Source organism: Xiphias gladius, chromosome 20 (assembly GCF_016859285.1).
Source record: "Xiphias gladius isolate SHS-SW01 ecotype Sanya breed wild chromosome 20, ASM1685928v1, whole genome shotgun sequence".
Taxonomy (NCBI): Eukaryota; Metazoa; Chordata; class Actinopteri; order Istiophoriformes; family Xiphiidae; genus Xiphias; species Xiphias gladius.
The window spans coordinates 3884549-3899914 of NC_053419.1; the positions used below are offsets into that span (position 1 = coordinate 3884549).

Sequence of the window (15366 nt, forward strand, 5' to 3'; positions counted from 1 at the left end):
TGATCACTGTCGTACAAGAACCGATTGACCCTTCACCTAGTCCTGCTCCTTGAACACAGACTGGCCAATCATAGCATAGCATTGGCCAGCTCTGACCAGGGTCTGACAATTATACATTCTGCTCCATAGACTATCATGCAATCCATTCCGATTTTTGTCATTTTTAGGCTGGTTTTGCGGATTTTGAGCTCATCGTGGTTGAACATTGTGCCCTGGGGCATGTGTAGCAGTGATACCGATCACTAAGTCCTATCAGATTAGTAGAATACAGCACATCAATCATTAACTAGCACTTCTATGCTACGCTAGCTACTGAAGATACACTGAATGTGTACACATGCTGCTTTAGCTTTTAATGATTTTAAGAGTGAACCTACCCTGAATAACAGAAACAGTGTCGCCCCTTAATTTCATAGTCTTCCATCTCGATTGGCAGGTGATGTGGTGGTTCACTTTTACAATGTGATCCGTCGCTTTAGCTTCTGTCTTTATCTCTCTAATGTGTTTTTTCTGCTGAGTCAGTTTGACATCATGGATATATCCCCTCAAATATTAGATAGTATTTCTTCAGAGAGTGTAGTCAGTGACAGTGCGGGCGCCATGCTGGCTCCGACAGCTTGACGGACTAGCAGAGGCTGACAACAAAGTGGTGAGGCTTTAGTGAAGGGTCAGTTGTGACATTTGTAGCCTAAAGTGTCCATGTTGCAATTTCTACATGATTGTTAATAATCTAAAATATATTTTCCTCCAAATCTCTTCTGGGGCTCTGTATGTAAATGACTTTTAAGACGTAGGGATGATTAGTCTTGAACCAACATTTCTCTTGAATGATAATATTAAAGTGAAATTCCACCCCAAATCCATCTTATGAGTTTGAGCACTAATCAAAAATCCATAAAAACTCAACACTCAAACCGCATATGCAGCATTATTACTTTTCCACTTTCATCTGTATGTTGAGTATCCAAACTGACATTGTTTTAGAAAAACGCTGCTGCTCTGCTTTTGTTTTGCATTGATATCCTCCTTCTTAAAGCTCAGAGACTGATTTTAAAAGAAAAAAGAAAAAAAAGCAGCAAAATTATAGATGAGGTGAAAATATGAGTGTTTGGAGAAGTAGATTGTGCTGTAAGAGTGGTTTGAGATGTTTCAATGGATGCTGAGTAAATTTTTCTGTCTGTTAAAATTTGTCACCATCGGAGTACACTGTAACTGACATGAATCAGAACCCTCCACAGCTACCGTTTTCTGTTCAAAAGAAAACTACAAACGCTGTGTAGCCACCTATTGGTGTACAGGAGGTAAATCATTGACAGTAAAAAGAGAGATTTTGGGTGCCGTACCACTTTACCTTGTCACAACATGAAAATGTGACAGAAAGCAGAAGTTTATAAGACCTCAGCTGGCTTCTGAAACGCACCCACACACTCTCTCAGTTGCAGCTGGTTGTTGTGTCTGATTACAGTGACAGCTGTCGGATGCATGCGTCAAACCCGCCTGGGCGTTTTCCGAGAAACGAGCAATGAAGCTCTTCTCCTGCAGAAAAAACAAGTTGGAGTCCTTTGATTAGGGAAATGTTTGTCTCCCTATGGAAATGGCGGACGTTGAACGCAGCGATGGAGAATTTGAATCGTGACTTGCAAATGGAGTGAAGGTTTAGCTGAAGGCAGCAGTTAAATCTTAAATCTCTTAAATCTTTTGAATATATTCCATACGGTCGACCTGTTTGTTTGTCTGTTAGGGACTGGCGCTTTCTTTCGGCGTGTGAGTTTGTGTTGTTACATCTTCTATCTACTGTATTTTGTTTATTAGTTTCTTTATTTTGCATGTTGTTGAATTCTCTGTTTCTTCTTAATTTGGCTCCGAGCAGATCTGCGCAAACATCCATACCAAGACTTTTGTACCTAGTGTCAACCAAAAAATGGTTTAAAATAATTCGACTACCCTGTGGAGTTTCCTCATATATAATACGGCCAGTCTTTGAGATAAATGCCAGTTTTATTTACCATGACACTGGACTGTTGTTGTGCAGGCCTTGCTAACAAGTGTTGAGATGTTTATAGTTGAGGTAAGATATCCTAAAAACGTTAGCTAACACTAGCTAACTGTGTATATCCTTAAATATTCTTCTTAGCATAAGTGATCCACACGTTAATGTAAGAGCTACGTAAATCTATTCTGTTCACTGCCGTCGGCAGGAATGTGCAACGTGTCGCTTGCATGCTAATGCTTGTACATGTGTAGCCTGTCACTATGAAACCAAATCCCTTAACTTTCAACCTTAAAAACCCATTAATTTGCCCATTGATAATGATGGCAATGAAGGTGTTCTTATTTTAAGGGGATGATTAAAGGATCAGTTTATACAGCACCACTTGTATACTTCAATAACACCTTATATGGGTAATTAAGGGATTAATGTGTAAATTATGGAAAGCTTTGTACCCCTAAATTGTACTTAGTTTGTCCAATAAGGTTTTATTTATTTATTTATTGATTAATTGGGTTTCTCCCTTATTTCATAGCTGACAGCAAGGCTGGTTTACCAACTGGGTAAAGCGTGGCCCTAGACCTCCAGGGGCCCCAAAAGCACCAGGTTCACAGTCAATTTATAAAATGTATTTTTTAATTTAATTTAATTTAATTTAATTGAATTATTCATTTTTGGTTATTTGAACTAATTACAAATTTAATCAGGGAATTTGCACCACTAAAGTACAATCTTAACCGAGGTGGGTTCTGTGCAGTGACTGTATATAAAGATGGAAAACATGTCTTAACTTCTTCCGACTGTACAAAAAGGAAGCCAAAGTGTCCTGGACAAGGGCACTTCCATCTTGTGCTGGTGACGTCTTTTGGAGCCAGGGGGATGGTCAGTTAAGGTGTTTTTTATTTTAAGGAGTTCAGTATTGATTTTTTTTCTGAATGGACAAATTAAGGGGGGTCTGCTTAGATTAAGGTGTTTAGTATTTTTCTCAGGGGAAAATTAGAGATTAATTATTATATTTTATATAATTATAGATGTTTGTTTCAACCTGAATAAGGCATGAGATACAAACTAAACAGAGATCTGATAATCAAAACATTGATCCATAGCGTCACTAGTGGGCAATAAACTCCACAGGACACCTTTAAACCAGCCAAAAGCACTTCTGTCAGAATGGTTTTTCCCCTAAGGCTTGAGCCCTCTGAAGGTTTCAGTTTCACTATTATGTACTGTAAGTACAGCGGGGGCAAATTAGGAGTCAAACACAATTTGACTACATAGGGGATGGTCTTAAATGTATGCGCGTTTGTTGTTGGAGGAAGGCATTTCGCTGTGTAAATGGTGTCATTTATCAGGATTTCTGCTGAGCTGAAGGACTGTGGCTTTAGAAAATCGTCATCATCCACTAACCTGTAACTCTGGTGGTATTAGTGCCTTGCTCAGGGGCTCTGACAGTGTGAGATCACATGTTGCAGTAGCAGCTGGTGTCTCTGTAGACTGACTGTCTGTAGGTCTGTGGATTCATTGTCTGGGCTCCTGCTGTGAGTAGAATACTGAAGAATGTCCTCGAGGACTCAACTCATTAACCTTGATTAACACAAACACAAACACGCACAAACACGTGCATACTTCTAACATTTACCAGCTCTGAAACCATTAGCGGATTCATTGATTAGTCGATCAACATTCGATTTGCTGAGACTCTGCTGCGATTGCTGCTTTTTTATGCTAACAGCATTGCAAATGATATTTTTGACATTTAATAGACTAAACATTTAATTAATTAATAAAATGTGTATCAAATAGATAAATATCTAATGAAAAGAATTGCCAGTTACAGCCCTAAAATTTTTTCTGCTCGGGCTTTTAAAATGATTTCAACATAAGTTGACAAGTTTAGCCTTTTAACAGTGAGCCAAACTGAAAAGGTAGAAAACAATCCTTGTTTACACTCATCTGCTGTTTTGTTTGTAAATCCCTCATCAATAAATTGATATTCAGGATAATACCAAGACTGACATCATTAGTGCAAACTGACCATACTTCAGTAAATATGAGAAGTGTTTTTGTCTATCATTTCCTATACAATGATTTTAAAAGTGGAGAAATGAAAGAGAAACAAATACTTAACATTCCCCTTTCCTGCAATCCAGATCTCTGTCACATCAGGAACTCACCCTGAAAAATAATGAATGATATGAAATATCATTGTTAAATTTACCGGTTTTGTTTTCTTTTCCATTTAGCACTTTGTTAGCAGGAGATGTTAAAAAATGTTTTTGTTAAATTCGATTGAAAATTCAGCCAAAGGCCAAGAAACAAGTGATCAGATTTATTGGATCAGGACCCAGTATGCCCACCGTGTGGCCTTTTTATAAAAGAGGTTCTGTTTTTCAATTATTAAAAGCAAAAATCTTATTGGCTGCTGTGGACCGCTTCAACACAAATCAATCCATATAAGCCATCGCCTTGTCCTTGTCTTTTTTTCTGACATTTTGTCTGTTCTCCTAATGTCTGGTTGACAGATTCCTGTAGGTATGGCCTATTTGGCAGGAATTGTAATAAATCAGGAAATATCTAGGTATCCTAGCCAAAACCTGCTCCCATTTCCCAAGAAACTGCCTCTGCGAACCTGGGACGGGAGAACATGCGTCTGTTTGTGTGTCTGTGCACCTTGTGTTCACAAACTTAAAAAGAGATGCTCCACTGATTTAGTGTTGAACTTCAAAACACTATCAGACTCATGATGGACTGTTCTTTTTTTCGTCTTCAAACTTGGAGCCGTCTGACTGATGTCACATCACTTGGAGACGTTTACTACAGTTCACATAGCTCCGTCGTGAGACACCAAAGGCTTTATACAACTTTTTTCTTATATGGGGTGGTACTGCCCAACAGCTGTAAACAGAGGGCCACTCAAAGACGATGCTATGTATTGGAAATACAGAAGACTTCTCCAAACCTCATACACCACACAACTGTCGCAGATAAATTAAAAAAAAAAATCATAATCCTTATAGATAGATAGATATTCAGTATTATATCAGTGACGTGTGCCCTTAAAAAAAAAAAAAAAAAAAGAATGATATATATAATACATAATCATGCTGGTGATATTAACAACAATAATAATAATACTAAAAGCTAAATTTTTATAAACCTTTTCAGTGTACTCAAAGATGCTTGACAGTATTACAATCTTCAGACCCGCACACTGTTTTCAGTGCTTTTGAGGACACGGGAGGAGAAACAAAAGCCTCTCCTTGCGTTTTGTTGAGTTATTCTGAAGCCACCTCCTCTCCGCCGTCTGTGTGAGAGCTGAGCCTCCTCCCCCCCTCTCAGGTTTCACTGTAGACGCTCAGGTATGTTCTCTGTCCGCTGCGTGAATCCCTCCCCCTCCCCCCCTCCCTGGTCTTTGTTGTTACCTTAGCGACGCCCTAGGCCAGACACTAAAACCTGTTCTCTGTGACGGGCGGGGCCTTGCAGCCCCGCTGCTGCTGCTGAACCTCTGATTGGACAGTATTTTTAATGAGGCTGAAAGCTGAAATCTTCCCCCTGTCACCAGTCTTTTTGCTAAGCTAATTGGCTGCTGGCTTTACCTTCATATTTAAAGGACGGGACATTACAGTGATCTCAATCTTGTCCTTTAACTCTCTGACAGAAAGTGAATAATGTTAGAGTTTAGCTTTAAATCCATTCACTTCTGTATTCTGGGTTAATTTGGATGAATTTAGCAGCTGTTGCGCCATGTTTTGTTCACAGCTTCAACCACATGCGTTTTAAATTTGCAACTGCTCTGATTTGCGCCTCAGACTGGCTTCTTCTTCATCACAATGGCGGCCGAGGCTCATGGGTATTGCTGAATTATTTTTATATTGCTAAGAGTCCCCTGTGTCCGTGTTCAGAAACAGGATATTGTTTAATGAAGTTTGAAATGGGAACACAGAATGTGGGGAAAAAACTGAGCCGAGCTTGAATTTAATAAACAAAATAATAATGTTTTGAATGTGATTTGAATCTTTGATTTTCTTTTCACGTTTCTCATGCTGTGCCAATGATATGAGTTCTTCATAATTTTAAGTTTGACTAAAAGATATGTTAGATAAAGATTTACTAATATTTCCTCGTTAAAGTTCGTCTTGCACTTCACCTGACAGTTTGCCTTACTGAATACTCTTGCAAACCTGAGTAGTGATAGCCTGCAAGCATCAGAGCACCCTTGTTTGTTTGTGAAATTTGTTCCCACATGAATCAAATTTCACATTCTCCCCCCTGGTCGTGTGCACCCCCCTACAATAGCTCTACGCCCCCCAGGTGGTGTTGGGGGTAGGATTCTAAAATTTCTGCTATGTGGTAAGCTCTTAACATGCACCAACACGGAAAAATGTAGAAACAGGGTTATGTTTACATTTACTGTCTAAATTGGCACATAAAGGAATAAGCACATTAAATACGTACAGGGCTGCAACTAATGGATATTTTATTATCGGTTGATCTGCCGATTATTTTCTCGATGAATCACTGAATTGTTCTAGCTACTAAGCATCAGAAAACTGTGAAAAATACCCTTCACAGTATCCTCAAGCACAAGATGACATCATTAAATGTCTTGTTTTGTCATAAATATTCTATCAATAATAATGTAAGACCAAGAAAAGCAACAACTTCTCACTTTTGAGAACCTGGAACCATCATATGTTTGTTTTTCTGCTTGAAAAATTACTTGATTGATTATGAAAATAGTGGCAGATGAATTTACTTAAAACTAATATGGCAGGCATTAATAAATGAACAAACAGATAACTGTCCAAAATATAAATGTAAGCAGAACAATAAAAGTCTCTCCAGTTCGTTGCAGGTGGAAAGCGTTTAATATCTAGCAGCTGCGAGATGTTTTTGGTATGTATTATCAGTAGATGAGGACCGTGATGGGCTGATGAACACAGTTCTGACAGCAGAGCCAAAGTGAACCTAAACTCAAAACAGCAGCTTCTGTGATACACAGGAAATCCATGAGTACTGAGGCTTTTAAAAATGGTGTATTCACTCTAGACGACTTCATAGTCAGACATCTTGAGCCAGTCAGATTTCACTTAATGAGTTAATTTAATATTTGGTATAGAAAAATAGACTGGACACAGTATCTTATTTAGAGAATGTGTTGAGGCATGTCTCAGATTTGTTAAACTGTGTACTTGAAGTCAACTCAGTTGGAGTTAAAGATAGTTTTCTTTCCTTTATGTTTCACTATGAAGGAAACTTTATTTTTAATGGCGTGCATACCTTCAGTGATGATGGTTTTGGAAATGACTGTGTGGATGAATGCAGGCATGACGCAGGGCTTCAGTTAAGGTTGTATACTCTTTTGGTGTGGAATGTTGTTTGACTGTATGATGACAACAGTTAAGCTAAAAAAAACATACTTTGAATTCAAATTTATCTGCAGATGAAGATGCCCGATATTGAGGTGTGTCCTTCAGTCCATCTTGAACACTAAAAAACTGACTTTAGACTCCTCAAAGACTGTCCTGTAAAGACAGTTGAATATCAAAACCAAAACATGTAAACAAGTAATTTGTTGTTTTTAAAAAACTGTAAAATGGTAATTTTCAGAGAAGTTGTAATATTTATTTCAAAGACCTGCAGAGAGTTGAATTGTCATCTTATTTACTCCTCACTTCAAGTTTCTTTCTTTCGATCATTCTTTCCCTCTTCTCAAAGTCAACAAAACAGTTTGTTTCCCTCCTCCTCCTCCCCCTCACTGAGTTTTCATGTGCAGACTTGTGTGACAAGCCAGAGCTCATTCAGTCAAACCACAGCTTCTTTAAATGGAGTTTGCTTTAAAACTGTTGAGGAACGGTTAAAGTATTGAATTCAAATTACTTCCTCAAACAAAATCAAACTCACCTGTGCTTAATTTTCATTGTTCACAAAGCCTTGAATTAAACAATGAATGATGGTTTTACTTTACAAAAAGGAGCTGATTGTTCGAGTTTTTTCACAATGGCGAAGACAAGAGATCAGTCAGAAATGCTATTATCGAAAAATATAAAATTCCAAAGGCTACAAGACAGTCGGCAAAGATCTTGAAGTCTCTGTTTAAACAATTCATAATGTTATCAAGAGGTTTCACTGTCATAACACTGAGACGCTTTCAGGACGTGGGGCTAGTCTGCAAAGGTTGATGCTGAATAGGGCTCCATGGGGGAAGGCTAAGGAGGACACCACTATTGAAAGAAAGGTATAAAAAGGCAAGACTGATGTTTGCAAAAACTTTCATAGATGAGCCACAGTCTTTCTGGGATAATGTTCTATGGACAGATGAAACCAAAGTAGAGCTCTTTGGGAACGTAGTGCTTCAGTTTGTTTATAGGCGGCGAAATGAAGCCCATAAGGAAAAGAAGACCCTACTTCCGGTAAAACATGGTGGAGGTTGTATCATGCTGTTGTGGGGCTGCTCCTCTGCCTCTGGTACTGGAGGCACTGAACGAAAGGAATGATGAAATCGGACGATTATTGAGGCATTTTAGAGCAAAATGTGTTACTCAGTGTCAGAAAACTAGGTCTGAGGTGAACGTTGTGAAGGACAATGACCCAAAGAAAGCACACATTCATTAGCAAAAAAGAATGGTTGAAAAGAAAAGATGGACTGTTGAGTCTTGCCATGATGAGTCTTGAACCAAATCACAAAAAAACCTTTGGAGAGAAAGAGTTTGAATGCATAGCAATTAAGGAGCAGCAGAAACTACCAGCAGACAGGTGCAAGAAGCTTCCAGCTGGAACATGAAACAGTTAGACTGTTTTTATTATTTTACTATTTTATTTTATTAAGTAACCTTGGACATTTTATTAAAATATTCTGATTATACAAAATTGGTTAATTTGGATTTATTTCTGAAGATATTCTAAATTCTGTACTTAAAAGTCAGTGGTGCCAACAAGTTTAACCAGGACTGTACATCTGCACTAAATGTTATGTGTATGCAGTGGTTACTTGTTGCCATTGGTTCAGTTAGGGCTGCATGATGTGTAAAATGTCTGCTTCGTGGAAACAGAGTTATTACAACGTGCAAACAAATGTTAGTTTTAGTTAAAAAGTAATGTAGGTGATGGCTGGCTACGTTAGCCACCTTGAGCCACGACAGTCCAGTCGTGGTCCAAGGTAAACAGTGACACGTCAGTAAACTGTGAAGTGAATAAATAGTCTGTGTGGACGCACCGCAGTTCATGCGACTGTTGTGACTGGTTAGCTGGCTGTGGCTATCTCATAGTGGATCTAGAGATCGCATCTATTAGAGGGCTGAAAAAAGACTGCACACTGATCTGATCCCTTGTCTATGAGATCTGACGCTGTGGAAGTCCAGTGTAAAGTTTGTAGAATGTACTTTATTCAGTCTGGCCCTGCTGGGGAGCTAACATAGCTTCCAGCATCAGTGATCTTCAGGATATGCACAAGAGGGACCCACTCATTTGTTCCAGTCATGCCAAACCAACTGCCGGTCAGTAGGGTGTCAGGTGACCCTAGTTTTATTGTGGATTTGAGTGGGAATCGTCCACAAGTGATGGAACAATGGGCTGTGACATCAGGAGTCTGTCTTGCAGATACAGCTCCTGGCAAATATAGTGTACGAGTGTATGACCAAAAATGGTGGATAGGCGCATATATATATATATATATATATATATATATATATATATATATAAAACACGTGTGTTTGATATATATAAATATATATTATTTTTTCAACACCAACTTTTTTTTTTCACATTCTAATTAAATAAAAATCTAACAGTGTGTGTGTGTGTGTGTGTAGTGTAGTTAGACTATGTATATATATAGGATATATGCATAGGAATTTTTTTTTTTTTTTTTTTTTTTTTTTTTTTTTTTTTTTTTTAAAAAAAAAAAAATAAATAAAAAAAAAAAAATCTGATCTGATCTGTCTGTGTGATTTAGTAAGTCTTAAAAAAAAAAATAATTTTAAATATTTTTTTTCAGCAATCCATAACTTTGCAAATATGCAACTGTAGGCCAATCCTTTTAGAATTTAAACACATCTACTGGTGTAGCACAATCCCTGAAAATTTCAAGCATGTAGCATGAATACTTCAAAAGTAATGAATTACGGATCTTTGCAATTTTTTTTTTTAGCAACACTCATTTATCAGGGCCACGACCCTTTTTTTTTTTTTTTTTTTTTTAAAGCCTCCATGTCTCCGAAACTAAAGAAGATACAAGCCGAAAATTGTGCACACTAGTTGTTGGGTACAATGATATTATTTACATAAAGTCAAGAAAGTTTTCAATCTGTTGATTTGACATGGAATGACTCATTTTTATTCCTGGGGCACTGAAAATGTTGTTACTGTATTGTATTATATTGCACTTAATGAAACTTATTCGTAATATATCTTGTAGAAGTTGTCATGTGTTCTGTTGCTAGCAGCGATCGTCAAACAAATTTGTCATCACTTCACGACGAAGATATTCACATAAAGGATCACAATGCAAGAAGGAAACTGAAAAAATTACAGAGTAGTTTGTTGCATATCTGGCATGTGCTGCTTTGTGTACCAAATAGAAATGGAATGGAAACAATGCTTAACCCTCTCCAACCTGCTAGTTTCTGGTTGGATTTTGGAGTGCATCCCACCAGACTTCTGTGTTGAAACTGCACAAGTCCCAGTCTGGGGGCTTCTGCAAAAACACAGGATTGTCAGAGGAAGAAGTTGATCCTGGATTAAACATCTGATAATGCTGAATGTTTCACATTAAATAGTCAAGGTCTACAATACCTATACAATTTCATTTTCAGGCCAATCATGTGGTGAAGAATTTATCCTCACGTGGTTAAGATTACAAATGGGATCAAAGGACAAGAGCGCATACACTATACAACGTCACAATAGACCTTTTTGACAGCAGATATTAGTAACACCTGCGCTTTTCCTCCTATGACAAGTCAAAATAACATTAACAATAGCTCTCCTCTATTCATAGTATCACAATACAACATGACAGTGTGACAGAAGCCAGCATGTGCGATACAGTACAGGATCCCAGGTTGTGTAATATCTAGGCTTCTTTATGCCTTTTTTTTTTTTGTTCTCTAGGCTAACTTTTATTATCAGCCATTTTTCAAGATAAAATATGAAGTTCTACCAACCAAGTAAACTGAAAACTATGCAGTGAAGGAACTCAAAATGGACAGATATAGAGAGGAAAAATATTTGGTCAATATGAACTCCAGATTTTGAAAATTCTATGTAGACTACTATTCTTTTCAACTCTTCCATTTCATAAATTGGAGTCCTGCTGTCTCCCTGTCTGGCCCTGTTCAGCTCTGTCAATTTGGTTTTAGTTCTCTTCCTGGACATATTCAGAGCTTCACAGGTGTGTTTGTTCTTGGAAACGGGACTAAAGAACCGTATCAACTGTGATAACCGACTCCTCCATGTCATTAAACATTAAGCAGATGGGTAGCACCAACCTAAACTTGGCAACAACCAACTAGGAGCAGTTAGGCAGATTTCCCATTAGAGATTGGGGTCATTACACCATTTGTCAGTTGGGAGATATAATCAAAAATGATAATCTTACAATCTGACATTTTATATCTGTAAAACAGACAATAATGTCAACTGTACATACAGTATACTTTTTCAGCTTAAATTCTGCATTAACCAAGCTGTTGAAAGAGAGTTTCCACTTTTTTTCTAAAATGACAAGTAGTATTTAAGTATTCTTTCTTTGTATCACACAAGTTGTTATCCTGCTTCCTTACCCTTTCGGACCCAACTCTATAGTATTAGAATTTTTTTTTTTTTCGCTTTAAAGGCTTTGTAATTTCCTAAAAACAGTTGGGCACTGTAGGTTGTAACAAATGTTACTCAAACAGGAGGAAATAATGCATTTGTTGGGTACTATTTTCAGCAGCAAATAAAATCACATTTGCTGCTCTAGTGAGAATTTGGGGCAGCAGGACAGTGTATGTTTGACTGATTCAAAATCACTACAGTGTGTGTATGTTCATGGTAATGAAGGAACATCTCACTCAGTGCAACAGTGTGGCCTACTGATGTCTTTTTAATAGAGTTTGAACAACAATACAGGTCTATGGCACAGAAGAACAAGATATATCAGGTTTTGGATACAAAAACAATTCTTAGTAGGATACATTCATTTTTGGTTTTGGTCTTTTCATGGGATTTGTTGCTCTTGTTTATGTGTTTGTCATAGGAACAGATTTATTCTATGAATAACATTTTAAAAGAATCTGCACTTGTAGCATATTGTGTAATGAATAATTAATAATGACTTTGTCAAGATTTTTGTTATGTTAATCAGCTGTTAGAGGTTCATCCTGCTTTTCCTGTCATACCGTCCCAGAATCAAATCCTTGGAGAAACCTGATCAAAAGTTTACATAGTAATGAGGTTTCTGCATGGTGTTAACAGGGTCTCTCTCGGTCAGGTCACTGGGTTTTGTGTTCACACTGACATGGCTATTGTCGTTTTACCGCTTAAAAACAGAATAAACTGAACACTGATCACTGAACTATAACGAGTCCTGAGCAGAAGGTGACAGCGATCAGGAGGGTGTGGCCACATTACTCAGAGTCACTTGTGAATGCATGTATATTCATTACATGACAATGTCATCACACATTCATCATACTACATCAGGAGGTTTGGCAGAGACTTGCCTGTAAACCTGAAAGAAAACCTGAACTGCAGCTCTTTATTTTTATTTCTGTTCACTGAGTATTGATGGCTGTACACAATAGATCAAGGTGGATCTTCATTTTCTAAGACATGATGAAGAAATGTGAAACATTTTGACCAATTGCAGCCCTGAGTGTACCTAATCCATCAGCTCTTCTCTGATTGATTTGCATTCTTATTCTGTCTTTGCTCCTGCATGGCAGATAGATCTTGCAGTATACATTTGTTTTCGAAGTCATGGTGTTTCATTTGTAAGCGTGTTGGACTTGATGAGACTGTTTTTATTCATATAATTTGGTTCAATCTTTCCCATTATATTGTTAATTTTGGGGTTGTTCTTGGTTGGTTTTCTGAATGGGCGCTTTCAGTCCTGGACTTGGGATTCATATTCACTACCCTCTTTGATGGAACCAGAAAATCATAAAGGCCTCAGCATGCTGCCACTGAACTAGGTGTTAGGATGTATTGCCAGACCACTTCTAAAGCCAAATATCTTTATAACTGTTATAAATAGCGACACTTGAAGGCAGGGTGAAAAGCCAATCATAAAACTTATAGCCTCCTGTGACTACAAACCACTGCCTCACTAATCTCTCTCGAATAACATTTTGTCTTTTGTGTCTTGTAATGTATTTTACATTGCATTTATAGGTCAGCTGAAATTCTTTCTTTCTCAGAGATACCTGAGGCGCTAAGATGAGTCGGCAGCGCACAGAATCCCAGGGGTCCATGGGGCCTGATGATGAGGTCATGCCATACAGTGATGATGAGACGGATGACGAATTAGGATTTAGCTCTGAAGGGGAAGCAGAAGAACCGCCAGGAGCTCCGCACCCTCCAGTAGAAGTTAAAACCAGTGGTGAGTCACTAAAGATTACTTTTTTAAAATTATATTTTGAATTAACTATATTTTGGAAAATCCCTTTTGTTAGTCATCTTTCCCAGAATCGGATAGGAGGATGGATATCTGCTTTATTTCTGTGCGTCCTGTACAGAGATGGGTCTAGGATGCATTTAGCCTAGCTTAGGGCAAAGACTGGAACCAAGGGGAAAGTACTCACTTAGCCCCATCAAAAGAGACCAAATATATGTTCCAACCACTCCAAAAGCTCTCTGATTTACAAGATGAATTTAACAGATTATGTAGTAAACTTCAGCAGAATTCTGTATTTTACATATTACATTTATGTCAAGGAAACCATTTTTTAAGGATAACATTTTTTTTCAGAGATCCATTGGAAGGTGAAAGCCAACGATCGACCTTACCACCATCTGCCTGAATTTCAGAGGAAAGTCTTCCTATGCATCAAGAAGAGCAGATACTCTGTAAGTTCAACTGTTTACATAAAACTACTATTTCATGGACTTATTTGCTGGTCTGAAGACATCTTTATCCTCTCTCCTTGTTGGTCCAACCAATCCCTGTGCATATAGAGCTGAGCATGGCTGACACACCCTGAACAAAGTGCAGAACAAGTATGTGTTTTGCATGTTTTAGACCATGGGCTATTCATCATGCGGACTATTTTAAAAATCATCCAGCAGTCATTAGATTGTCTTTATTTTTTCCTGGCAGCTTTTGGTTTCAGTGCTTTTCTAAAACAATCAACCTGCAAAGCATTGAAACTTCCTGCAAAGATAATCCAATAATTTGTCCAAGTTACCTTATCATTGTAGGTAATGCAGTAGCAAGCAACCTAAAATCTTGAGGAGAACTACATTCACAAGTCATACTGAAAAAAATGATATCCTGCCATACAAACAGAGAGAAATCAGCAGAGTTTCAAGACTTTCATAGAACTGAACTAAAACCAGGATTTTCCTGGATGGAAGGAAATCCAGCTAAACCTGCTGAAGGGTTTGGAAAACGCAGCAGTAATTTTTGTTTTTAATAAGCTAAAGCAGACAATCTGCGTGGTAGAGTTCTGCACAGGCTTAAAATGAGACCCACACCTGTCCCATAACCACATCTTTTACGATCTGACTTCACTCCTATTACAAAAAAACCTGAGACAGTTTGCTTGCCAGGCTAATGCAAAACATTGGTGCCTCTCGCACTTTCCACTGGGTATGTTGCCACCTTATGGGTTTCCATAGGGTGGCAGAACTCTAAGGTGTGGTCCTTTTTTAATGTTGATCTTAAACAAGAAAACAATTGCACCAAAAGTAACTTGTCATGTTGTTTACTTACATACAAACATAAGGACTGAAGCAGAGAATGTTGGTTGTACAAAGCGTTCTCACTGAACTGAGGCTGAAACTTCATTCTTGACCTTAAAATCAGTAGTTTTACAAAAGAAATCTCAACTCAGTGTACACTTATTAGCATTTTCTGGGACTGTCATTTGCATTTCTTGATCCTCAGTTGAGTTTTCTTACCTGGGAAGACACCATCTACTGATGAAGCCCATGAAATGCAGTTGAAATCTCTTGATGAGTTAGTAAGCGGACCTTGAGTTGAGTCATCGGAGAATGATGAATGCCTGTCTATTTGAGCGCATCTATCTAACTTTTGCTAAACAGTGCCTATGTTGGCTCTCGCCAAGTGCTTACTCATGGGGTAATGTTGGGTCTCTGTAAATATAACTATAAAGAGTCCGGTCTAGACCTGCTCTGTATGAAAATAGCCCTGAGATAACCTCTGTTATGATTTG

General features: G+C 38.0%; 1 protein-coding gene across 2 annotated transcripts in view; it reads left to right on the forward strand.

Moving 5' to 3' along the window:
• Positions 1 to 15366, forward strand: part of atp8b1 (ATPase phospholipid transporting 8B1) — a 38711-nt gene that overhangs the window by 1799 nt on the left and 21546 nt on the right. The window contains exons 2-3 of one of the 2 annotated variants that reach the window (XM_040158029.1): positions 13364 to 13571; positions 13941 to 14038. In XM_040158029.1, the coding sequence (XP_040013963.1) occupies positions 13409 to 13571; positions 13941 to 14038 (261 nt within the window). In that variant the 5' untranslated portion in view covers positions 13364 to 13408. The remainder of the gene's footprint in view (positions 1 to 13363; positions 13572 to 13940; positions 14039 to 15366) is intronic. The other variant, XM_040158028.1, reaches the window with a different exon arrangement.